The 23,720-nt window shown below is 64.7% G+C and overlaps 3 protein-coding genes across 7 annotated transcripts in view; 1 reads left to right on the plus strand and 2 right to left on the minus strand.

The window, feature by feature from the left end:
* ABCA2 (ATP binding cassette subfamily A member 2) overlaps nt 1-2,652 on the minus strand; it is a 36,509-nt gene extending 33,857 nt beyond the window's left edge. For all 3 annotated transcript variants that reach the window (XM_075055351.1, XM_075055350.1, XM_075055348.1), the window contains exon 1: nt 2,459-2,652. In XM_075055351.1, coding sequence (XP_074911452.1) covers nt 2,459-2,524 — 66 coding nt within the window. In that variant the 5' untranslated portion in view covers nt 2,525-2,652. The remainder of the gene's footprint in view (nt 1-2,458) is intronic.
* FUT7 (fucosyltransferase 7) lies at nt 1,972-10,592 on the plus strand. 3 transcript variants are annotated; one of them, XM_075055354.1, is made up of 2 exons: nt 1,972-2,005; nt 9,214-10,592. In XM_075055354.1, the coding sequence occupies exon 2, from the start codon at nt 9,258-9,260 to the stop codon at nt 10,299-10,301; it is 1,044 nt and encodes a 347-aa protein (XP_074911455.1). In that variant the 5' UTR covers nt 1,972-2,005; nt 9,214-9,257; the 3' UTR covers nt 10,302-10,592. The 3 variants fall into 3 exon arrangements, with proteins under 3 accessions (XP_074911455.1, XP_074911453.1, XP_074911454.1); XM_075055352.1 differs by lacking the exon at nt 1,972-2,005 and adding an exon at nt 2,852-3,423; XM_075055353.1 differs by lacking the exon at nt 1,972-2,005 and adding an exon at nt 7,523-7,602.
* A 2,483-nt stretch (nt 10,593-13,075) lies between these two features.
* Nucleotides 13,076-18,360, minus strand: LOC142043789 (POU domain, class 5, transcription factor 3-like). The gene is made up of 5 exons (XM_075055364.1): nt 17,866-18,360; nt 15,854-15,965; nt 15,318-15,448; nt 14,621-14,785; nt 13,076-14,340 (listed from the first exon to the last, which is right to left on the minus strand). The coding sequence occupies exons 1-5, from the start codon at nt 18,358-18,360 to the stop codon at nt 14,089-14,091; spliced, it is 1,155 nt and encodes a 384-aa protein (XP_074911465.1). The 3' UTR covers nt 13,076-14,088.
* Nucleotides 18,361-23,720: the final 5,360 nt, after the last annotated feature.

Raw genomic sequence — 23,720 nt, forward strand, 5'->3', positions numbered from 1 at the left:
CACTGGGGCCACTGCTCTGCATGTTGCCAGGAGGAAAGTGCACCATGGTGAGGCACTTACCCCGAGGCAGCACCCCATGGCACAGGGCTGTGCCAACAGGCAGCTGCTGGCAGGGCAAGGGCAGGGCACACACCACACTCCCTCTGTGAGGCTGGGAGAAGCCCAGCAACCCCCAACTCCAACCTCACCAGGGTGAAAGCCCAGCAGGGCAGGGGTCTCATGCTTACCCCCCTGCCTGCTCCAATCCTCCCAGCCTCTGCCTGCCACAGCAGGATCAGCCCAGTGAGATACGGAGTTGGTTTCGCTCGGTGAAACATCCAGCTCTGGATGGGGCCAGGGCAGACCTGTACTGGGGGACCCACCCATGGAGAGCAGGGCACAGGCTGGCGAGGCTGGGCTCTGGCACGGGGCCTGACTCTGCCCTGGCTGGCCAGTGCCAGCACCTCTGCTCTCAGGCTGCTGGGATAGGGCAGCACTCCCCCAGGAGTGGGCAGGATGACGTCCCCTGTGCAGACAGGGAGCACGAGGTGACTGTGGGACTTGCAAGCAGCAGGAGCACGAGGAAGTAGGTGACATGCGAGGAAGTAGGTGACATGCAAGGGCATGCACATCCTCAGGGCATGACTGCCCCAGGGGCTGCACCAAATCCATCCATGAGCACCTACGGCACCAGGGGCAACTCTTGCCCCAGCACACGGCTGGTCCTCCACGTGCCCCATCCACATGCAGCATCACTGGATGGGTGAGGAGGTGCTGGTCCTTCCCTTGCCACCCTGCCTGTAGCAAGCAGGGCATTCCAGTGACAGTCCCCACACTTGGGGGAGACTGGGCCTGGGCTCCTCATCCTCCTCCTTCCTCCTGCACTGCACCCCCTTGCTGCCCACAAGGCTGGGGAGGGTCAGGGAGAAGCAGGTCCCCAAAAGATGTGCACACACCCAGTTTGTAACCCCACCAGCCACAGCAGTCATGTCCAGGTCAGTTGCCAAGGGCTAGCAGATGCCAGGGTGTAGCTGCGCCAGTCAGCTCACCCTTGCAGGCAGGGGTCTGTGGCACACTGGTGCCAGGCAGTCCCTTGCCGTGGCCAAGCAGCTCTACTCGGGGTAAGGAGCAGGGATGACTCAGCCAAAGAGCATCATCCCCCTCACCCATTTTGGGGGCACCGGGGCTGCCGATGCAGCGGGCACCTGCCTGCAACGCAGGCCTTAGCCCAGCCCTGCCCATGCCCATGCCCTCCCCTGCCTGTCCCTGTCCCAGGTGGTCTCTGGTGCTCCAGCCACCGGGTCAGAGGAGGGCCTGACGCTCGCAGGCTGCTGGCGAGGGAAAGCAGGCAGGATCAGGCCTGCAGGATATTTGGGAGGGGGAAGAGAAGAGAGCACTGCCAGCTCGGGAGCAGCAGTTTGCTACCCTCCCCCACCCTCTAAAAATAACCAGCTCCCTCAGTGCCCAGCATACCCATCCCCCTGCCTGCACCGCTGCCCGGGGTCCCTCTGGGCCGGGGGACCCTCTTGCCCATCTGGCAGGACTTGGCAGGGAAGCCCTGCACAGGAGCAGCCAGGCAGGGGAGGTCGGGGCAGGGCTACGCTGGATTCGTGACCCCAGCAGGGAAGGTGCCATCCTGCCACCTCTGCCACCCCCGGGAGGGGACCGGCCCCCCGGGAACCTCCCATTCCTCAGTCTCATGCCCAGAAAGCGGGAGCGGCTCCTCTCCAGCCCACGGAGGAGAGGCAGCTCTGACCCACATATGATTTGGAAACCTATTTATAGCCTGCGGATACCGAGGGCTTAGGGAAAGCTCTGCCAGCCTGGAGAGGTGGCCCTGGGGACCAGGGACAGGGCTAGCAAGAGCCTGGGGCATTTGGGACAGAGAGCAGGCCGTGGCGGGGAGGGAGATGCTGTGCAGGGCAGTGCGTTGGGTGGGAGACGGAGTCCAACCCACGGCCCTGGGCTCCTCCAGAAGCCACAGGGCCCGGACGGCTCCCACGGACGCAGGGTGGGAGCGGGGCAGGTGAGACCCAACTGTTGCTGCCCCACGAGGGGACCCGCCGGGCTGGGCCCAGGCCGGGGCTGGGGGGACGTGCCGGCAGCCGCGCACGGCGGGGCACTCCCGGGCCGCTCCGTGGGCCCGTGCCCGGCCGGCGCCCACGCTCCCTGGCCCCCCGCGGGCAGACATCGCTCGGCCCCGGGGCCCGGCCGGCGGGGGGAGAGGGCAGCGATGGGGAGGGCGGGGACCCCCGGGGGCGGGGGGGCTGACTCCACACCCCTCCTGCGCCCCCGGCCTGCGGCTCCGCGGGCTCCCCTCCGGCCCACGCAGCCGCCCCGCGGAGCCTCCCCCCTCCGGGGCCTCGCCTCGTCCGTCCCCCCGCCCCGGCGGCTGCAGCTGCCCAGGGCCGCCGGCGAGCTCCAGCCGCCCGGGACCCCCCGCCGGGCCCGGGCCCGGGCCCGCCGCCCCCGCGCTCACCGGGCTGCGCCGCTTCAGCGTCACATTCTTCCAGAGCAGGAGATGGAGCTGGTGCAGGAATCCCATGGCCGGGCCGGGCCCAGCCCCGCCGCAGGGGCTCCCCCCGCTCGGCTCCGCGGATCACCCGCCGCCCACCGCCATACCCCACCGGGCCGCCGCCTTTGTCCGCAGCAGGCTAGGAGGGAAGGAGGGAACGGGCCGAGCTCCAGCTCCAGCCCCGGCCCGGCCTTGCGCAGCACCGCCCCCGGCCCGGGGCCGCCCGCCTGCCCGCCGCCCCTTAAAGGCACCGCCGGGCCGCAGCCGCTGGGCCCGCACCGCCCGGCCCGGCTTGGGCCAGGGCCTCGGGGCGCCCCTGCGGCCCAGGGCAGGCCGGAGCCCCGCGGCCGGGCCGCGGGGAGGCTTGGCCGGGCCCGGAGGGCACCGTCGTCCCGCGAGGGTCCCCGGGGATTTGCCACCAGGCGGGCGCTTGCTGGTGGATCCTGCTCCTCGCCGGGCAACCGAGGCACGGAGCCTCCGGGGCACGGCGGGGGGGCGGCCGCTGCGGCAGCCGCATCTCTCCGGGTGCGGCCGGGCCGGGAGCGGGGCTCCTGCCCCAGGGAGGTGCCGAGTCAGGGAAACCCCCAGGAGCTGCCCCTGGAGCCGCCCCTGCTCCTCTCCACGCCAGAGACACAGAGAGGTCACCCCCTACCGAGCCTCTCCGCGGCCGTTGTCCCTCCAGGACAGACTTGCTTCAGGGCAGCCCGTCGCTGTGGAGGTCCACATGCGAGGGTGGCACTGCTGTCCCCACATTCTGGCTGCTGCCTGCCCTGCTCGGGCCCAGTTGCCCGCCGCTTGTGCCCAACCGGACCCACGGACAAGTGGTGGGATGCCCACCTGTGTTCTTGGAGGGGACCAGCCTGCCTGCAACAAGCTGTACCCCCAGCCCAGCTGTGACTCTGAGGCTGGGAAGGATGCCCTCGACAGCAGTAAGCATTGAACCAGGCCAGCTCTCTGTCCATCCTTCCTTCCATCCATCCTTCTATCCATCCATCCATCCATCTCTCCCTCCCTCTTTCCATTCCTCTGGTTCTCTTCATTTCACAACCTGTCCCTCCCTCCCCCCCACCTGTCCATAGCCACCTCTCTCCTTTGCCCCCTCTCCTCTCCTGCAGCTATCTTTAACCATCTCCGTTTCCATGCTGCTTTCACGGCCAAGTGTAGCCGGGAGCTGTGAATAACTCGTTTGGCTGCCCCAGCCCCAAGTGGTGTTGCCAAGGGTGACTGCGTTTCGGGCAGGCTCTGCAACAGCTGCCCAGGCACTAACAAAAGCTCCCCTTGTCCTGCCACAAAGCGCCATTATTCAAAAAACTTCTGGGTGAAACATTGTGCCGAGGTGAGGGAGGACAAGGGATGCCCCGGGGGGTCGGGGTGGTGGAGAGGCACCAAGTTGCCCCGGCTCCATGCCCTGGGGAGGGTGGCTGGTTTGGAAGGGCTGCAGGATGTGTGGGCAGGCGTGCAGGCAGCAGAGCTGCCTGGCGTCGAGAGGAGCTGAGCACAGGGTGGCCAGGGCTGGCTCAGTGCCTTTCCACCTGCACCCCGCTGGCATGAGTAACTTGGGGGCTGCTGCACTGGGATGACCCTGAGGTTTGTTGGTGTTTCTCTGGCTTTGAAATACAGGGGAGATCTGGTGTGAAGGTCAGTGGGGGTTCAGCCCCCAGACCTCGCTTCAGCAATGGCTTTTACTTGGTCCCTGGGGAAGGAAGGATGCATGCACCCTTGGCTTCTCCCAAGGGATTGCACATGGGTTGTCCCCACCCCACACTGGAAACACCTCAAAAAACCCTGCCCTGCAGCAGAGTGGGTCCCCAGCTCGGGGGGGATGCAGTGGGGAGGGTCATGGATGGGGCTGTGGGTGACATGGGCTCAAAGCCCTGACCTGGGTCTCCTGCCTCCCTCTCTCCTGCTGCCCCTGGGTGGGTCTTGGTGAGCTTTGCACCTCCTCTTCTGCTTGGCATGACCACAAAACCCTGTGAGGGGCCAGCAAGAGACAGACCCAGCAGTGTGCCATGGGGCAGCACAGCCCCGAGGACCTGGTGGCCCATCTTCTCCATGGGGCCCTGAGCACCTCTCAGGGGACTTCCTTGCGGGTGACCAAGCTCCTGTGTCTGTGTGGGGTCATCTGCAGATGGCAGCACCCACCCACACAAAGCTCCCTGCTCTGCATTGGTGCTGATGGTCCCATGGCCTGGCCCCAGGTGCTGGGGACTTCTGCCCAGCCAACCCAGGCAGAGCTGGCCCTGGCTCCCAGCCTGACTTGGAGCAATTAGGCAGCCCCAGCATCCGGCACTGTGCTGCCACGTCCCTAGGCCACGGGGGTCAGGGTGTCTGGACCCACTGGCTGCAAGTACCCCCCAAGGCATCGTCCCTGCTGCTGGGGTGTCCTGGGGCAGCACTCAGGGGTGACGGCTACAAATGCCAGGGAAAAGCTCCCTCCTGCTCTGCCACCCATCCTGCATCCCCCATGGAAACCTTGTGGCTGATGCTGTCCCCGCTGCTGTCCTCCACAGAGGGGAACAACCCCATCCCGTGTGGCCCTGGTCCCTAGGGCTGTGCTGGGGGGAGACGGGGACAGCAGCTCGGACAATGCTGGCAGCTCCAGCCAGGCAGGGAGTGCTGCCTGCAGCCGGTGGGGTTGGAGCAGGCCAGGCTGGGAATGGTGCCCCACGAGCTGTGCAGCGCCCTGTATCTGGGCTCTCAATCATGCAGGGGAAGAAATGCAGAAAGGGAGTGAGAAAAGATAACAGGAAATGGGGGACATGGCTGGGGAGGAAAAAACACCCAGCCCCAGAGCTGCAGTTGGCCTCTGAGGGCTCCCAGGGTGGCACTGAAACCGCAGAGCCCTGCTACACCCTGGCGTGGTGGCACACCATTGTGCCCAGCCGCTGCCTGGCCCCTCACCTCGCTGCCAGGGCTGCAGCCATCCTTCCTCCCAGGATTCAGGCAGCCAGTGGGAGCAAGGGTGCAGCAGGGGGTGCAGACCCCAGGGGTGCTCGAGCAGCCTGAGGACCCCCAGGCAGCAGTTTGGGGCCCTGCTCCCAGCTGTGTGTGTGCCAGGGCATGCCCCTGCCAGCTCCAGGGACAGCGTTGCACACCTTGGGGTTCTCCCTGCCCCCTCTGCCTTGGTTTCTCCATCTCTTTTTCCCCTGCCAGGGATTTCAGGGAGACTTGGTGCCCAGACAGCAATGCCAGCAAAGAAAACAACTGAATGCGTGGCCAGACCGGGAGAAGGGCAGGTCTGGAGCCTGGGCACGGGCAGCAGCCCTCTGTGCAGACGCTGCCAAGGCCACACACGTGCCCGCTTCCCCTTTTGGCAGAAAACAGCTTGGCCAGGGCAGGTGCCTATGGTTTGGCAGCATCGAGGAGCTGCTGGTGGCGCTTTAGCTGATGGTTTCAAGATGAGTCAGCGGGAGTCAAAGTCAGGCTGGCATCCTGTTTTCAACCAGGCTGTGGGTGGCAGATGGGACGCACCTTGGCAAGTCTGAGGGCAGGGCCCTGCTTGCACTCATCCCAGCACAGGCAGGGCATTCGAACCCCCAGCACAAGCACCTGGGCAAGGCACCGTCTCCTTCCCAGCACCCGCCAGGAGGGAATCACCCATGGCCCTGTCGTGGCTACAGGCAGTGCCAGTGGCAGTGCCAGGCTGAGGCTGTGGGGCTGATGCCCCTCTCCATCCCTGCCAGCTCTGCCACAGGCGACAGCAGACGCCGAAGAAGAGCCTGGTTCCAGTTCGAGCCGAATGAGCATCTTGCTGTTCAGCTGCTCCTGGGTGATTTTGGAGGGAGCTGCATGTGCCGGGGTAGGCAGCTGGACCTGACAATCCTGCTTTCAATAATAATGATAATAATAAGAGCAGCAGCAGCAACCATAATGTATTAGTGGTCTCAGCAAAAGAGTGTTTGTGGGATGTGCTTTGACACAAAGCTGCCAGCTAGCAGAGCTGCCCCATGGGCTCAGCACAGCCCCACCAGGCAGCTTTACCCCCTGCATGGCCATGGCTCCAGCAGGCAGCTGCACAGGCAGGAGTGCCGTGGGCTGAGCAGCCTGCTGGGGTTCAGGACCCTGCCTCCATCCTGCCTCACAGGGCTGGGTGCCCAAGGACAGGGTGGGGTGGCAGGGCTTCAGCATGGGTCGGGGATCTCTACCTGCTGTCCCCTCCTCCATGCCACCCCGTGCCACCTCCCGGTGCCCTCGCACCCCTCTGCCATGGGGGCAGGAACCCAGGAACCTGGCTGGGGAAGTTGCCCCCAGTCCCCACTGGCTTGGGAGGGGACCCTTCCACACCATGGGGAATGCTGGAGAGCCATGGAGCAGTGCAGGAACACGAGGCTATCCCGCAGACTTCAAACCAGGGACAGGTACCTTGGAAAACCACAGCCCAGCTGGGGCATCGGGGCTTCGGCTGGCAGCTGGGATGGGAGAGGTGTTGGGCAGAAAGGAGCCATGATTTGGCGTGTTTCAAACCTGGCACCTGGGAAACCCCTTTGGGGAACTGAAATTCCACATGAAGCCACATGCATCTTCTTCAAGGAGCTGCAGCCTGGCTGGAGAATGGGGGGGAAGCACAAGGGGTTAGGGCATGGTGTGCAGGCACAGAGCTGTGAGCAGCACCTGCACCGGGAGCCTCTCCCAGGGGTGCCAGGGCACTGCTGTGGGGCAGCACCTGCAATGGGGCATGCACTGAGCAACAGTGTCCCACCCTGGCATGGGGCATGCACCCAGCCATGGGGCAGTCACAGGGCATGCACAAGCCACGGGCACCTACCCAGCCACAAGGCACCCACCCAGCCATGGGGCACCTACCCAGCTGTGAGGCACCCACCCAGTACCCACCCAGCCATGGAGCACCCACCTGCCCATGGGCATGCACTCGCCCTGAGGGCACACACCCAGCCGTGGGTCACATCACTGCCCACGTAGCACAGGGGAAGTGCTGGGAGTGGGCTGTGCCAGCTGCCACGTGCAGCAGGAAGGACCCGCTGTGGGGCCAGGACGAGGCAAAACCACAGAAAAGAGGAAGCCCTTGAGTGCCCCAGCCCAGCGCTGGCAGCTGCCCGGGCAGACACACACAGAGGCACCTCGCACGCCACCACGCCAGACCTTCCCTGGTAAGTCTGAGCTCAGCACCGCCACCCGCCATGGGCAGAGGGGCTGAGAAATGGGTCAGCTCCTGGCACTGCCAGACTGGGGTGTCCCTTCCCAGAGCATCCTCAAAACGGGGGCAGCATCCCCACTGCCGGGGACCGGCAGGCAGAGGGACCCAAAGCACCAGTGTGTGGTGCAGGGAGCCGGCAAAGCTTTCCCAACCCTCCCCACTTCGGATGCCAGGTTTTTCCGGAGCCTAAACTTAGCTTGTGTATTTTAGCAGGACAGACAGAGCAGGCCAAGGCAGGGAAGGGATTTTTTGCAGCAGAGCTGCAGTGGCTGGGGTGGGAAAGCAGGGCACCACTTTCCAGGAGGCTCCAAAATCACAGCAGAACCGCCACAGCCCTGGCCAGCAGTGGGACTTAGGCAGCTAATGTGTTTTCAGAGGCTACCTCGAAAGGGAAACCACCTTTGATGTGAAAGCTGTGGGTGGCCCACGGGTGCTGAGCCCTGCGCCTGGGACTGGCAGTCTCAGGTGGGCTCGAGCTGTCAGCCGGTTCCCAGCCCGGCCAAGTGTCCCCCTCACCACCCCCACCACTGTTCTTTGTTCCCATCAGTGCTGCTGGTTAAAGCACAGCACTTGAAGTGCAGCACCACCGGCGGAGGCCTGAGGCAGGCAGATGGGCACCGTGGCAGGGTGAGCGTCTCGTGGCCAGGGTTCCCACGCACCTGCAGGCTGAGCCCCACCAGCAGCAGCCCCTGCCTACACTGCTCTCCCTGCCCATGGGGCACTGGCCATCTGTGACACCCCAAAAATAAAATGAGTGTCTGGGGCACGGAAGCTGCATGCTTGCAGATTTCTGGGGCTCCCCATGCCCTTGGTGGCCGGGGAGAGCACCCCAAGCCTGGGGAGAGCACCCTGAGCCTGGGGAGAGCCCTGCTATCGCCATAGGATGGTGCTGGTCTGAGGGGGCACTTCTTGGGCAGGACACTCCAGTCCGGCCCTGAGCGGGGTTTTGGTCTTCCCAGTCACTCCCAGGGACACCCTGCTTCACAGGTGGGGCCTCACTGTGGGGTTATTCAGGCAGCACCCAGGGTGTTCCCCATCAACCTTCAGTGTGTGCCCTATCCTGCAGACCCCCAGGCACCTTTCTTCCAAGCCTGGCTGTGGCAAGACTGGCTGCGTTTCAGGCTTGACCCATCTTGGGCAAAGCAAGAAATGTGGAGTGGGACCGTGGCTGTTTGTCAGGTGGGGAAACTGAGGCTCGGAGCAAGTACCAAGGACCTCATCATTTGTGCATGTAATGGGGAGTGGTGCCAGGCAGTTGGGGCGGGGGAACAGATGGCTGCTGCCCATCGGTTCTCTACCTCCCTTTGGCAGCATCCCTGCTCATCCTGGAGATGGTGCATGGGGGAATGCAGGACGGTGACACAAAAGCCACCATGGGGTGACAGCAGGTGCACGGGGGATCCTGGTGGGTACAGGGGCCAGCAGAGGGGTCAGGGGTGATGCTGGGGCCCAGGTTTCATGGAAAAGTCCTTTCTCCATCTCCTCTGGCCCCAGCGCCTCCCCACCACCCCTTGCCCCTGGCAAGGTGAGCTGACAGCCCTTGGTGGTCTCTCCTCTCTCCCAGGTGTCAGCTCTGTCACCCGAGAAGGTGACAGCCAGCCAGGCAGCATGCCCCGGGCATCGCCGCTGCCACGGCCACCGTGGGGCCGGCCCGGCGTGAAGGCAGTGGTTACCGCCGGGGTGTTTGTAACCACCCTCTGGAACCTGAGGTGCTTCCTCAATCCCTCTGAGGTCTCTGGAGAAGCCCCCAAGCATACTGAGCCGCTGGTGGTCCTGGTGTGGGACTGGCCCTCGAAGCAGGTCCCCAATGTCAGTGGGGACATTTGCCATGAGCTATATGGCATCACGGGCTGCTGGCTCACCACAGAGCGGCAGCTCCTGGACCAGGCGGATGTGGTGGTGTTCCCCCACACCAGGCTCCAGCCCGGCAGGAACAGGCTGCCCAAAGAGAGGCCGCCGGGGCAGAACTGGGTGTGGGTCTCCCTGGAGTCCCCCTCCAACACTAAAGCTCTAGCAGGATGGAACCAGACCTTCAACTGGGTGATGACCTACAGACGGGACTCGGACATCTTCATCCCCTACGGCAAGCTTGTGCCCAACCGGTCAGCCACCGTGAACATCCCCACAAAGACCAACTTGGTGTCGTGGGTTATCAGCAACTACCACAGGACTCAGAAAAGAGCTGAAGTCTACCGAAACCTCTCCAGGTACCTCCACGTAAACATATACGGAAAAGCAAACAAAAAGCCACTTTGCAAGGACTGCCTCTTGCCAACAACATCCAAGTCCAAGTTCTACCTGGCCTTTGAGAACTCCATCCACCAGGACTATATCACCGAGAAGCTCTGGAGGAACTCTCTGATGGCCAGCACCGTGCCTGTGGTGCTGGGGCCTCCCCGGGCCAACTACGAGCAGTTCATTCCTGCAGACTCCTTCATTCACGTTGATGACTTTGGTTCCCTGGCAGAGCTGGCTACCTTCCTAAAGACCATGAACTCCAGCCGCTACCGGCAGTTCTTTGCCTGGCAGAAGAGGTACAGTGTGAAGCTCTACACCGACTGGAGGGAGCGCATCTGCACCATCTGCACTGCCTACCCCAGCCTGCCCCGTGGCCATGTCTATCCTGACCTGGAGAGCTGGTTCAACACCTAGTGTGGGGCTGGTATGTGCTGGGACCATCGAGGATGCATCTGGACAGAGGATACTGGGGTGGGGAGAACTTGGGGCACCCTCCAACAGAACAGGATGTGGAGCAGGGAGGGATGCAGGAGCCCCGACCTCTCTTCTCAGACTGGCTGTTGCCACACTGGGACCTTGAGCAACTCCACGTGACTTCATTTCTTGTGAAACAGAACCAATTCCCCCCAGATCTGACACTGACCTACCTCGCCGGGGTGCTGGCAGGACGAGAGGGTGCTTTGGAAATAAATGACACAGTGCTGCAGAGGCTCTGCCTGTGGTGCAGGGGCTGGGCAGGGCATCGGGCTGGCAGGGGGCTCAGGGCTCCCCAGTCTTCCGTTGTGATGGATCCATGGCCCCCCCCCAGCACCTTCTGCTGGGTGGCGAAGCCCCAGTGGCAGAGGCCCCATGGTGACATTTCTCGCTGGGGTGGAGAACTCGACCTCAGGGGAGCTCGGGCGGACCCAGCACCCCACGGCAGGGTCGGAGAGCACAGCCTCTACTCCACCACTTCCCGGCACAGCTCTGCAGCACCCACCCCCACTCTCGAGCCGTGGGTGTCACAGTGCCGGTGAGGACCGCCAGGACACCGGATGCTCTCAAGAGCAATCTCAGCCTGCTCAGTGCCAGGCCGAGTCAGAGAGGGATGCTGTGGTTTCTCACTCCCCTGCCGGCACGCCTGCCCTGCTGTGGCAGGAAGCCAGCAAGCTGGTGGCGTCCGGAGCCTCACAGCGAGCCCAGAGCAAAGCTGGTCCCGTGGGCACCCTGTGGCACCGGCAGCCTGCTCCGTGTGCCCTTGGCACTGCCAAGCCCCTGCCCACACTGCACTACCAGCACCCTGCAGTGCTGGACCCTGTGCCACACACACACTGCACTGCGGCCACCCTGCACCATGTACACAGCCTGCACTGTTGGCACCCTGCAGTGCACGCACCCTGCACCCTGGGCATGGGCGATGCTCAGGTACCCCGAGGGGAAGCAACCATGTGGGATCAGTGGCAATGTCGGGGCTGGGTGACAGGACCAGGGGGTGGGACACGGCTGCTCCATCTGTGGCCCTCCCCATGTGACCCTCAGCTTGGTGCCATCAACCCCCTTGGTATAAACGACTCATTTTTTCACAGGTTTCCCCTAGTTTCCCTTACCACAGGCCGAAAGTCACCCAACCCCACCTCCCCGTGCCTGGGGTGCAGCGGGGCTCAGGTGTGCGGTGACACCCCCTCAGCAGAGGAGGGACATTCCTGCCCCAGGCTGGCCCCAGTGCTGGCCCTGGCCACCGCTCACCCAGCCTGGCCCAGCCCTCGCTGGGTTGCAGTTTGACGGGTGTGCTGCACTCTTCTGATTTCTGTGGCTTCCGATTTCCGTTTTGTTTTGTCTTCTGGGTCAACCGAAAACGGAGCAGGAGGGGCTCTGTGTGCCCGCAGGCAGGGGGCTGGGGCAGCAGGATCTGGGGGTCCTGTGCAGGGCTGGGGCTCCTGCCTGGCTGGCCTTTTGCTGAAAAGTCAGATGGCAGAAATGTGGAGAAACCTCGGGGAGGTGACACCCTTCCCAGGCTTTCTGCTACCAACCCCGCTGATAGCCAGCTTCCAGCACCCCCAGCCCTCCCACCCCCAAAGTGCCAGGCAGCAAAGGGCAGCAGCGGCAGGGGGGGCAGTTTCCAGCGGATGCCGTGCCTGGCTGTGCCCCCACCCTGTGGGCAGCCAGGGATGTGGCCTCGGGCACCCAGGCACTGGGGAGCAAGCGGGGACACAGGGCGAGCCAAGGGGATCCTGCCCCACAGGGCTGGCACCCAGCCTGGTGTGCAGCCCCGACCTTTGCAGGGTCCCAAGGTGCCTCATGAGCAGCTGCCTGCAGTGACCCTGCTCCTGCCTGGCCCACGGGAGCAAGGCTGCAGGCCAGCCCCAGAGAGCAAGCCCATCGTTCACTGGCAGCCGAGCCAAAAAAGGGGCTTTTCAGAAGTTTCCCCACAGGCTTGGTCATTTCATTGCTTCTGCTCAGTGGAAAAATCCCTCAGGGACGCAGGCTGGTGGCAAACCAGGCTGCAGAGGCCGTGGCAGTGAAAAGCGAGGTGTCATCCCCCAGACACTTGCTTCTCCTGGCTGGGCTGGCACCCCCCATCCCCACCAGCTCAGCCCCTGGTGCCCACCCCAACCTGACTGGCTGGGCTGGCACCACCGGGCCCGGCCACTGCAAGGCTGCCTTGGCTGGACCACACATATGGGAGAAGCATCCCTCACCCACCGGTGTCAGGGTGGCAGCCCCACAGCAAGGACAGCCTAGGCTTCCCATACCTCTCCCCTGCCCACAGCAGGGCTGGGAGCTCAGCAGCTCTCACTACATCCCCACCCGGTCCTTCCCTATCCACGGGCATCTGCTGGAGCAGCCTGCAAGATCCTGCTGGGCTTCTACTCTTTCCAAAAGCTGCTCTTTTAGCAGCTCAAACCAGGTGGAAGATGCGCCCACCCCCCTACTCCTGACCACCTCTGCTTTGGGCGGGCCCAGCTCCGACAAGCTGGTGTCCCTCCAGGGCCAAGCTGCTACCACTCCTTGTGGTGAGCCAGGCTGCAGGCAGCCAAGAGCTGGGTGTTGCAGGGATGACAGGGACACGTCCACCCTATTTGGGTGCACCGGTCCAGCCCGACTGTGCCCCTGCAAGCAGCCAAACCCACACTGCTGGGCTGCCTGGGACTGTGCAGGAGCAGGGATGCAAGGGAGGCAAGGAAAGAGTTAACTCGCTCTCATGCCCCAAAGAACTGAGATTTATTTCATTGCCAGAGGGAATATGATTAAGAAAAAAATTATAAAAATCATCAACTACAGCAGGCTCAAAGGCACAGGGGTGCTAGCAGCATAGATGGGATGGTGTCAGCCCCCTGGGCTGGGACCCCCCAGGGAAAGATGATCCCTGGGCATCTGGGCTGGGGCAGAGGGACAACGGCTGGGGAGTGGAGAGGGCACAGGGCACCCGGGGTGATGCTGGGCACAAGGGCCGGGGAGGAACACTTCCCCCCCCCCAAACAAGCCCCACCAGCCTGCCCACAGATGGGTGAAGCTCTCCTGCACCGCGGGGCGAGGGGTAGCTGGGGCTGCGTGGGCTCACCTCCAGCCCCATGCTCCAGCCCTTGGCTCACCCCAGCTGCCCAGGAGGGTGGGCGGAGCCGCCGGGGACCCCAGCCCTGAGCACAGCACCCCAGCCCCACTCTACGTGACAGGGGAGAGGCACCTGGGAAACTAGTAATCGCTACAAAGATTTTTGCTTTTTAAAAACTACAACCAAAAAACATTAAAAAAAAAATAATAAAACCACCCCTCTCCCACCCCCCACCCCAAAAATCTAAAAGATACTTTTTTCTGGGTCTTGCAGGAGAGCAGCTCAGCTGGGCTGGGGCCTGGCACAGGCGGCTGTGCTCATTGCCCCGGGCATGTGTGGCTTTGGTGGGGTGCAATGGGGCAGGAGCAGCTGCCCCCCAAGAGAGGTCAGAGGGGGGCCGACACTGCTGGAACCAGTAAACTCACATAACTGGGAAGGGCTGGGAGCAACTGCAGAGAGCAGGCACCACCCCTGTGCCAGACTCCCAGCCCTTCCCCTGCCCCTCGTGCCCCAAAACCTGAAGGCAGCCCAGTGAGTGCCCAGGCAAGCCCTGGGAGCGAGGCCGTGCCCGTGCCTTCTCAGGGTGAAGGCGGGGAGGAGCAGCCCCCAGAGAGCCAGCCTGGCCACGGTGTGGGGGCGGCACCGTCACTGGCCCCCGCAGCCCCCCGTTCAGTGGCTGCTGTTGTTCATGGAGAGCCCAGGCTGCAGCGCTGGAGGGAACATCTCAGCTTTGTGGAAGGGCGGCATGTAGACAGGAGGGGAGGGTGTCAGGCTGTAGCCCTGGGACGTCACGGGGATGGGCAGGCCGGTGGGCACCAGGGACTGGTTCATGTCGTACATCACCCCCTCTGCCTCGTTGCCGAAGGGGAGCAGCAGCCGTTTGCCTTTCTGACGCCGGTTGCAGAACCAGACCCGGACCACCTGCAAGGGAGGGGAGACAGGGAAGGGTGAGGGGGTTAAGCCCAGGTGCTGTGTGGGTGACAAGTAGACCCTGCTGGTGGTGGCATCTCCACAGCACCCCGGCTCACCAGCACATCCCCCCTCCCTGCCACAGCTCCTGCAGGGGCTGGGCTCGGCCAGGCTGATGGCGGCTACCAGCCCTGGCTGCTCTCCCACAGCTTCCAGTATCGACCTGGCCTGATACGAGCATCTGGGAACCAGATCCGTTCGGACACCCACCCTCTGAACCCTCCCAACCTACGTCTTTGTCCAGGTTGAGGTCCTCGGCGATCTGGGAGATCTCCTGGGGACTGGGCTTCACGCACTTGCGGAAGAAGCTCTCCAGCGTCCCCTTCACGTTGGTCTCGATGCTGGTCCTGCGTTTTCTCTTCCGGGCTTGGGCCAACACTTGCTCCGCATTGCACATCTGGAAAGGAAGAGAGGCCATACACTTCGTCACAGGGGTGGTAACGTCCCCACCAGGCTCTGGACACATGTGCGGCTGGCTGCAGAGGTCTGGGAGGGACAGGCACAGGCTTTGTCCCTGTGACTGTCCACTAGGCATCACCCCACTGTGACTGGGGCCATTCCCAGTGTCCCAGCACTGCCTGCAGCTGGTGTGGGGGGGGGCAGACATGTCTTCCTGCATCTCCAGCTTATTTGAGATTCCAGCAGGACCTGGCTGCTCCCATACAGGAGCTGCCACAGTTGTTACAAGGTGTCTATGGGGGGATTTGGGCTCCCCCCGAGCCTGGCAGAAGGCAATACCCAGCAGATATGGTTCCCCCTACAGTTGGACTGAAGCCGTGGCAGTGAAATGTTGCTATGGCACACAAGACACCTGCTGCTCTCTCCCCTCTTCTTCCCCCAAAATCACGTGTAAAAGCGAGGAGAAGCTGCAGCTTGAGGGCTCATCAGTGTGCAGTACCCCTGGCTCCCGGCCCTCCCCAGCCCCACACCTCTTGCATGTTGTCCGTGTTCTCCGCCTCGTTGAGCCAACGCTGCAGCAGCGGCTTTAGCTTGCACATGTTCTTGAAGCTGAGCTGGAGCGCTTCGAAGCGGCAGATGGTTGTCTGGCTGAACATCTTCCCTGCATGGTCAGACAGGGCATCACACACAGCTCCTGCCCCCATGTCAGGGGATCTCCCACCTCCAGCAGCCCCCCCAGGATACCCCCTGCAGCAGCCCATCACTGGGCATGGGGGACCAGGAAATGCATTCTCCCTGCTGCTTCAGCAGGGATTTAAAACACTGCAACACTCTTCAATAAGCAGCTGTAGGTATTTTAAGACAGTTCCTTGTTAACAAACTCTTCCAGTTTGAGTACTTAACAGGGCTTGGGAGCCCCAGGAGCCCTGGGGCTGGTGCTCACCACCTCCTTTGCAGGTCGTTAAGGAGCAGAAATCTCCATTGCTCAGGTGCTCCATCCCCCTCCCAGGCCTCTCCCTTCCCCCCGGGTGTGGGGGGGAGATGAGGACCCTTACTGGACCCTTACCATAGAGGGTGCCCAGAGCCAGCCCCACGTCAGCCTGGGTGAAGCCCAGCATGATGCGCTTGTGTTTGAGGTCCTTGGCAAATTGCTCCAGCTCTTCTGAGGTTGGCGCATCCTGGCAGGGGCAGAGATAAAGTGAGAGGGGAGAACTTGTGCCCAGGGGCTGCCACGACCGGGCTCAGCATGGGACAGGAATGGGGACAGGAGTGGGCTCAGCTGCTGCCTCCTCTGGGCAATGGGGTCCTTGGGGTGATGGGCTGGGTGGCAGAGGGGTTTTCCCCAACGCCTGAACAAGGGGCTCTGCTCAGGGGCCCCAACCTGCCTCCACCCCGCCCCACACAGGACCCCCTGGACACCCCCCAGCCACAGCACACTGCCCAGCTCACACCAGCCTGGTGTGGCAGAGACCCAGGGTGGCCCAAGGACCCAGGGACAGAAAGCAGGTCCTGGTCCCTGGGTCCCCCAGGGTCATTTGGAATGTCCCATCTGGCCCCAGGCTCAGACCCTTGTGGCCTGACCAGAGGCAGCACTGATGGGCACATTTGCTGATGGTCCAAGCATCGCCCCACTCCCACGCGCCCCAGGACACCTGCCCACGGCCTCAGCTATCCCGGGGCATGGGCACCCACCTCCCCATGGCTCTGGGGCTGGGGCTGCCCCTTGCCAGCCCCTCTCTCACCTGCACCCAGGGCAGGTGAAATGGCTCATGTGACACGAAGGATGAAAGCGCCCATGACTCGAGTGGGATTCACACAGCTCTTTGCCACAACCAGGCTCTTCCCTGCTGGAAAGCTGCTTACCCAGGTGCTTCCCCTTCTCCCTGCAGCACAGCCCTCAACTGCTGTGCGGGCATTTTGCAATCTTTTCCCCTATTTCCACATTGGCAGCGCGATTTCGGATTTTACAGATGTCCCTCCTGCTACCAAGTCTCGTTTTTTAGTTCCTGGCTCCCGGAGCATCCCTGTCGCGGGACAATCCTCATCCTCCCTCAGCCGGGAAAAACCGTTCCTCGTAGCCCCCGTCCAGTGCGGCAGGCTGCCACCTGGGGGACGCGCATCCCTTCCACGCTCCCGTCGTGGCATGCGTGGGGGCTCCCGAATCCCCGCGGCCCGGACCCGACAGCGGCTCCGCACAAACGCAACACACCTGCAACAGCTCACAGGAACCTCGCAACAGCCTCGGCATCACTTGCCGTGCTACCCCCGAGGCGTCCTTGCCTGGGAGGGACGGGTTTATATCACGCCAAGATTGAAAAATATTAAAAACGAACCCGAAACACAACTGCCAGTCCTGCCGGTAACTAGCGCTGCCACCCCCTGCCCCGGGCCGGCTCTGCCCGCGCCCCGGCAGCCGTCGGTGCCCGCGGAGGAGCGGCCGGGGAAGCAGCCGCCCTCCCGGAAGGGCCGAGGGCCGGCGGGGGCTGCCAGGAGCCGGGCTGCGGCGGGGCAGAGCCCGGGGGGACCGCGCTGCGGGTCCCGCCCGAGCCGGGCTTCGGCGCCGTGGATGAGGGACCAGCGACGGGCGCAGGGGACCGTCTGTGTGGGATGTGCCTGCAGCGCCACGTATAAGGGACGGGCAGCACAAGCGAAAACTCGCCCCCCGCGGATCCCCAAAACCACCCTTCTCGCCCCAAAGCGGCCTTCTCGAGGCGCTGCCCCCCGCGGAGCGGCTGACCCAACCGGGACGAGCCCCAGCGCTGGGCCACGTCGGGCCGGTCGAGGGCTTCTCCCGGGGCCGCCCGGCGGAGCGAGCGGGCAGAACGGCACCGACGGGATCCCCGCTTGCCCCCGCCCGGGCCAGGCCGGGCCGGCGATGCCCGGAGTGGGGCGGGGGCCAGGCAGCTCCCTGCCCCGACGGGGCGGCACGGCAGCGAGCCCAGGCTCCGCTCCCCGCCTCCGCAGCGGCCCCGGGGCGCGGAGGGGAGCGCGGCAAGGCGGAGGCGGGTGCCGGGGCCGCCCGCCTGCCGGGCGGCGGGGCGGGGCAGGGCCGCCCGTCCCCGTCCCGTCGGGTCTCACCTCGTCGCCGCTGTCGCTGGAGTGTCCCCCCTCGCTGGCGGCGCCGCTGGAGCTGCCGCTGCTGCCCAGCCCGGAGAGGCCGCCGGAGCCCGGCTGCAGGGCGGCGGGGCAGAGCGGGGGGCCGGGGAAGGCGGCGGCGGCGGGGCCGGGAAAGGGCGGGCCGGGCAGGGCGGCGTTGGCGGCGCCCGGGGCCGCGGGCCCGGCCCAGGGCGGGGCGGGCCAGGCCGGGCCGCAGCAGGCCGCGGCGCGGGGCTCGGGCGAGGGCTGGCGGCAGGGCCGGCCCGGGCGCGCCTCCGCCTTGGCGGGCGGCCCGGCGGGCGGGGGCAGCCAGGCGCGGGCCGGCGGCGGGTCGCGGGCGGCCTCGGGCTCGGCGGCGAAGGGGAAGAAGAGCGGCTGGGCGGCCGCCCCGTCGAAGCCGCCGCGGGGGAAGGGCGGGCCGGCGTCGGGCAGGAGGCCGAAGGGGGCGGCCGGCAGCCCCCCGTCGGGGCTGAACATGCTGCCCGCCGCCCTAGGGCTCCATGCGGGGGCTGCGGGGCTCGGCCCGGCCGCCCGCCCGCCGGCCGCTGCCTCCCTGCTGCGGCGCCGCCGGGGCCTCTGAAGGCGGCGGGGCCGGGCCGGGCCGGGCCGGGCCGTATGGAAATGGGCCCCGGCCCCATTGGCCCCGCACCGGTGGGTCGGGCGTGAACTTGATCCCCGAGGGGGGAGGGGGGGTCGGGGGGAGGGGGGGAAGGTGCGATGGAAGGTGGGCTGTGGCCCGCCCGCACCCTCGGGGAGGAGAGGGCCGGGGTCGGCCCCGGCGGGTGAGGGACCGCGCCGCGGGGCCTCGCACCCCCCCCGGCCCCGCTCGCCCCATCTGCGTGGAAGGGCAGAGCTGCCCGCCCCCCCCCATGCAGCTCGGCGGTGCTCGGTCGGGCCCACGCCTCCGAATGTTGGGGCAGCACCCAGGGTCCCCCCACCCGGGGACCCCCCAGCGCCGCAGGGCACGGGCAGAGGACCGGGATCACTCTCGGAAACGGGGGCAGCGGCCCGACGTCAGCCCCGGGGCCGCCGGTGCCGTCCTGCAGAGAGAGGGCTGCAGGAGGGCTCGGCCACCCCTCTCGGCCCTCTGCGACGCGCTGTCCCAGCGGCAGAGCCTCACGGCTCGGTGGGGTGCCCCGCAGAGCGCTTCGTGGACAAAGCTGGGGCTCCCCGACTCCCTCACTCTCCCCCCGTCCCTGTCCTCTTCCTCGCCCCGCAGAGGAAGGCCCTGCCTCGGAGGGAGCGTGTCCTCCCCGGAGGCCCGGGCAGGCAGCGAGGCCCCGAAGTTCTGGGTGTGCCGCCGGGGAGCTGATTGCAGCCCCGGCTATCGGGCCCATCTGCCCCACAATGCAGGCGCTTGGTATTCTTCTCTATCTGAAGGGCTTTCCTCTTGCACCGCCCCGCACAATGCCGCTATCGGGGCCGGCTCCGGGTGTTTCCCACTTCCCTCCCGCAGCTTCCCCGATCCTGACGCTGGGATCTGCCTGCCCGCTGCCGGCTCCCGGGACAGGCAGGGACCGGCAGCGCGGGCACCCCCCGGCCCCAGCCAGAGCAGGGCGAGGGGCGATCCAGCCGCCAGCACCGCTCCCTGTTTATTAACCCGGATTACGGGGAGCCTGCTGCCGCCGTCTCGCACTGGAGATATGCCGAAGAGATAGGCTGGAGGAGCCTCCCCCGCGGCGGTGGAATGGGGCTGGGGCTGCTGGTGGGACTGGGGGAAGGCGTTCGATGCTGACCATGAAGCACTTGCTTTGGCTCCCGAGGGCTGGCTCCAAGGGACTCGTACCTAGCGGCTGGCACATGGGGGCTGGCACCCGCAGTGCCTGTGGCAGCCCCTGGCCCAGCACATGGCACTGCCGCATGTCGGGGGGAGTGGAACCACCACCCCCCACTCCCCACCCCTTGTAACGATATTCCTAGAAGGGAAAAAAAAAAAAAAGGACCGAGAGGATGAGCTGGAGCTAAAGCCCCTTCCTGACTCCCGGCTGGGCATGTGCCAGGCTGCCCTGGGCAGGGAGGGCAGCCCCAGGAAAATGACCTGAGGATGCAAAAAGCCCATCGGCGGGGACGTGGGTGACCCCGAATGAGCCCCGCGGCTGCCGGACCTGCCGGGGGTGGGGTGGGGGGACGACGACGACCCCTGCCCAGACCCGGTGGGGCACCTTCTCCCGCAGGAGCTGGGTTCGGCCGTGCCAGGGGCAGAGCCGGGCCCCGGGCCGCGCTGCCGGGGCTGCCGGCACCAGGCGCCGTGCGGGCAGGCTGGCCGCGCTGCCTGCCCCGCTGCCAGCGGGCAGAGGAAGTCTCGCTGCGGGACTCCAATCGCCGCCATCAGCCCTGCTCCTCCCGGGCTCCCGCTGCGGCCCGGGGTTTCAGAAGATCCTTGGCCGGGCAGTAACTCCCCTTCCCTTTGATTTATTGTTCCCGGCCCGGACCCCCTCCTCCTGCCAACCTGCTCTTTCTCTCCATCCCCCCAGGAAGCCCCCCAGCCCGCCGAGGCCTCAAACGCATTCCTGCTCCCTTTCATATACAGGCGGAGGGGAAGGGAGACGTTGACTTTGAACCGGCCCCTTTGTAGGAGCGGGGCCCATTGTGGCAGTGATGGTTTTAACTGGGGGATGCGGAGGGAGTCAGTGGGGTTTCTCGGTGTGTGCCCCCCCCATACATTTCAATGGGACGATTTTGGGGGCGCTGTGTGAGGTGCCCGGTTATTGTGCTCCAATGGCCGAGGCTTGGCCGTCCGTCTCATTTGGGGCAGAGCCTCCTGCCTGCTCCGGGAGGAGGAAGGCATCACCCCCATGGCTGCAGCCTGCTCATGCTCCAGGCTCGGGCCCAGTTCTGTGGTCTGTAATGCAGCCAGAGACGGGTGGGATTCCACTAGGAAAAAGGAGCAGAAAGAAATGCGTCTGTCCTCCCCGGCTCACCGAGATGGCAGCAGGCTGGGGGGGGACGACAGAGATGCACATCCACTTGTCCTCCCTTTGCTGACCATGCTGGTTTGGCAGTGGTTTGGCTTGGAGACAAGGTTTTAAGAGAGTGTGTGATCACAGATGATGTTTTATTCACCGTCAGCCTACCTTCTCTCCTGGGGCAGGTGATGGAGAAGCCACTGGGGCTGTGCTGGATCCCCCTGAGTTTCACACCTAAGGCAATCACACCTTGGTGGGCTGCAGCCCTGCACGTGGCGGGTTGGGGCCCCACAGTCAGAGACCGGTCACAGTCTTCACCCCAGGTCCATGTGAGGAGGGCTGGGCAGTGGGTTCATCTTCAGAAGCCCCATCCCTGGGAGGAATGCCAAAGCTCCTCCGTGGCACTGCAGTTTGCTTGGCTGCAGCTGGCCTGGGCAGGCAGGATGGTGGATTGGTGCTTCCAAAGCCAGCTGAGCTGAAAGTCCTGGAGGACATTTTGGTCCAGTTCTGTCCCCTCATAAAAAGGCCTCTGCATTACTGAGCCCGGGCTGTAATTTGGCTATTGCCCACATCACCACAGTGCCTGAACACACCAGGTGCTCCTCCCTGCTGTTTTACAACTGGGGAAACTGAGGCACAGATAGGCTGGGGCTGAGCACAGATCCCACACACAGCCCTGGGCTGTCCCAGGCTGTCTGTGGCACAGATGTGGTGTCCCAGGACAAATGGCTCTTCCGTGGCTGGACACGCGGTGGGCACACGGCTTCCCAGGGGACACAGGTCCCCTGCTATCACGGTGCCCTGAGCGAGGGCATCTTCCCAGGAGGAGCAGCTGGGTTTTACTCAAAGCTAGAGCTTCCTAAAAAACCCGGGCATGATCTGAGAGGCTGCTGGGCTCTGAGAGCAAAGGAAGGATAAATTTGGGAACCTCAGACATGGGGGTGCAAAGCTGGGTTTCCCCAGGGTGAGCCTTGGGGTGGTCCCAGGTGATTTGGGGTGCGATGCTGCCCACCAGACGCTGCAGCTGGAGACCCCAGGGCTGCCCATGAGCGGGGCTGAGCGAAGCATTCCCGATGGTGCCCGGGCGCTTTGGTGGTGAGTCAGCACCCACCTCCAGGCTGCCGAAACCAGGAGGAGATGAGATTGTATCAGCCTGATGGGGGGCTGACGTGATCAAAGGGCCGGGAGAGGAGCTCAAGCTCCACACAATGGGGGGACACGATAGCCCTTATCTGCCCCCGCCGAGGTGTGAAGGGCCCGGCCCTGGGGGCCAGGGGCGATGGGGGCGGGTGGGCACTGGGTGCTGCAGGGCTGGGTGCGGGCAGGCACAGCTGGGGGCTCCCACCCAACCCTTCGCTGGGGAAACCTCTCCTGGCAAATATTGAAAAGCAAGAAAATAAACTCTGGTTCTTGCTGGGTTTGGGAAAAACCCTTGGGAGGGTTTGGAGGCTGCTCCAGCTGCAGGAGCAGGACAGCTGCTCTCGCTGTTCCCTGGGGAAGGTTTTGGGATGGGGGACCCACAGCATCCTCCCTCCCTGTCCCCTCATCCCACCCCACTCCCGAGAGGAGCACCCTGAGCCAAGGGCCCTGCAGCAGGGAGCTGGCCCCACACCACACACTCGCATGAGTCTCAAACATCTTGTTTAATAAAATCTCCTTTTAAAAGAACTACAATCCATACAACAACGAGGGGCGCAGGGAGAAGGGCAAGAGCCCCATGGGTAGGGGAGCAGGGCATGGGGAAAGGATCTGTGCAGTGACAGCCTCTGCCAGCCACCCCGCCGGGGATGGTCCCACACCAACCACCGCTCACTGGCACAGCCCTGCCACTGCTGCCTGCCCTGCCAGTGCCTGCCTGCACGTGCAACAGCTCCTGAGCGTGCAATGGCTCCCGTGTGTGCAACAGCTCCTGTCCATGCAAGAGGCCACCCCCATGCAAGACACGACCTGCGTGCAACAGGTTACCCGTGGCCATGACGGTCCACACCAGGGTCTGGACATGAAGCCACATCTGTGAAAAGCAATGCAAAACCCATCCCGGGCCTTATGCTGGAGGGGTCATATCCAATGCACCAGGGAGGTTTTGGGGAACAGCGCTGGGCTCCGAGCAAGAATGTGTCAGTGGGGGCTGGTGAGGCTGGACACAGACACAGACAGCGGAAGGGTACAGGGGGTCTCTGGAGCCCAGGAGGTGCCCGGGATGGAGCAGCAGAGACTCCCCTGCCGCAGAGGGATGCCCGGAGAGAGTGCCAGGCTGGGCTCTGTGCAGAGAAGCAGCACAGCAAAGCAATCATGCCTTGGCTACCCCTCCCAGCCCCCCAAGCCCCCACCAGTCTCAGTCTATCCTCCCCCATGGTCACACAGGCTTAAAACCAAAACCCTGAACCCTTTTTCTGAGCTTTCATCCCATGGAGGCCCGGCGTGAGAGCCCAGCTGGCACCCAGGGCTGCCATGAGCAAATCCTCTGCCTCTGCTGGCACAGCCCAGCACGGGGTCCCAGGCCACAGCAGCGCTGGGACTGTCTGTGCTGCAGGACTTCCGAGGACCAGCACCCCTAGAAGAGGATGGAGCCGGTGCAGGGCGCCAGGGCAGAGCCTCTGCTCCCAGCCAGGCACAGCACAGGGTGGCATCTGAAGGTGCATCCCGGGGAGCAATGCCAGCGCCTGCCCAAGCCTGCTCCTGCTCCTGCCCTTGGCTCTCTGAGTGGGACCCTGCTGCCAGGGGCTGCCTGGCCTGGGGAGGAGGGCGCAGGCCAGGCACTAGAGCCTTCAGCGATGCCACCCGCTCTGGGGAAAGTCTCCATCCCTGGCAGAGGGGGTTTGGGCAGGCTGGCAGCCCTGACGTCTTCCCCTGCAGACACGAGTGTGTCTGGACCGCCCTGGACCATATCCCACCCTCTGACCCCCCCCCCCCAGCCCTTTCCCAGCTGCT

Source organism: Buteo buteo, chromosome 23 (genome assembly GCF_964188355.1).
Source record: "Buteo buteo chromosome 23, bButBut1.hap1.1, whole genome shotgun sequence".
Lineage (NCBI taxonomy): Eukaryota > Metazoa > Chordata > Aves > Accipitriformes > Accipitridae > Buteo > Buteo buteo.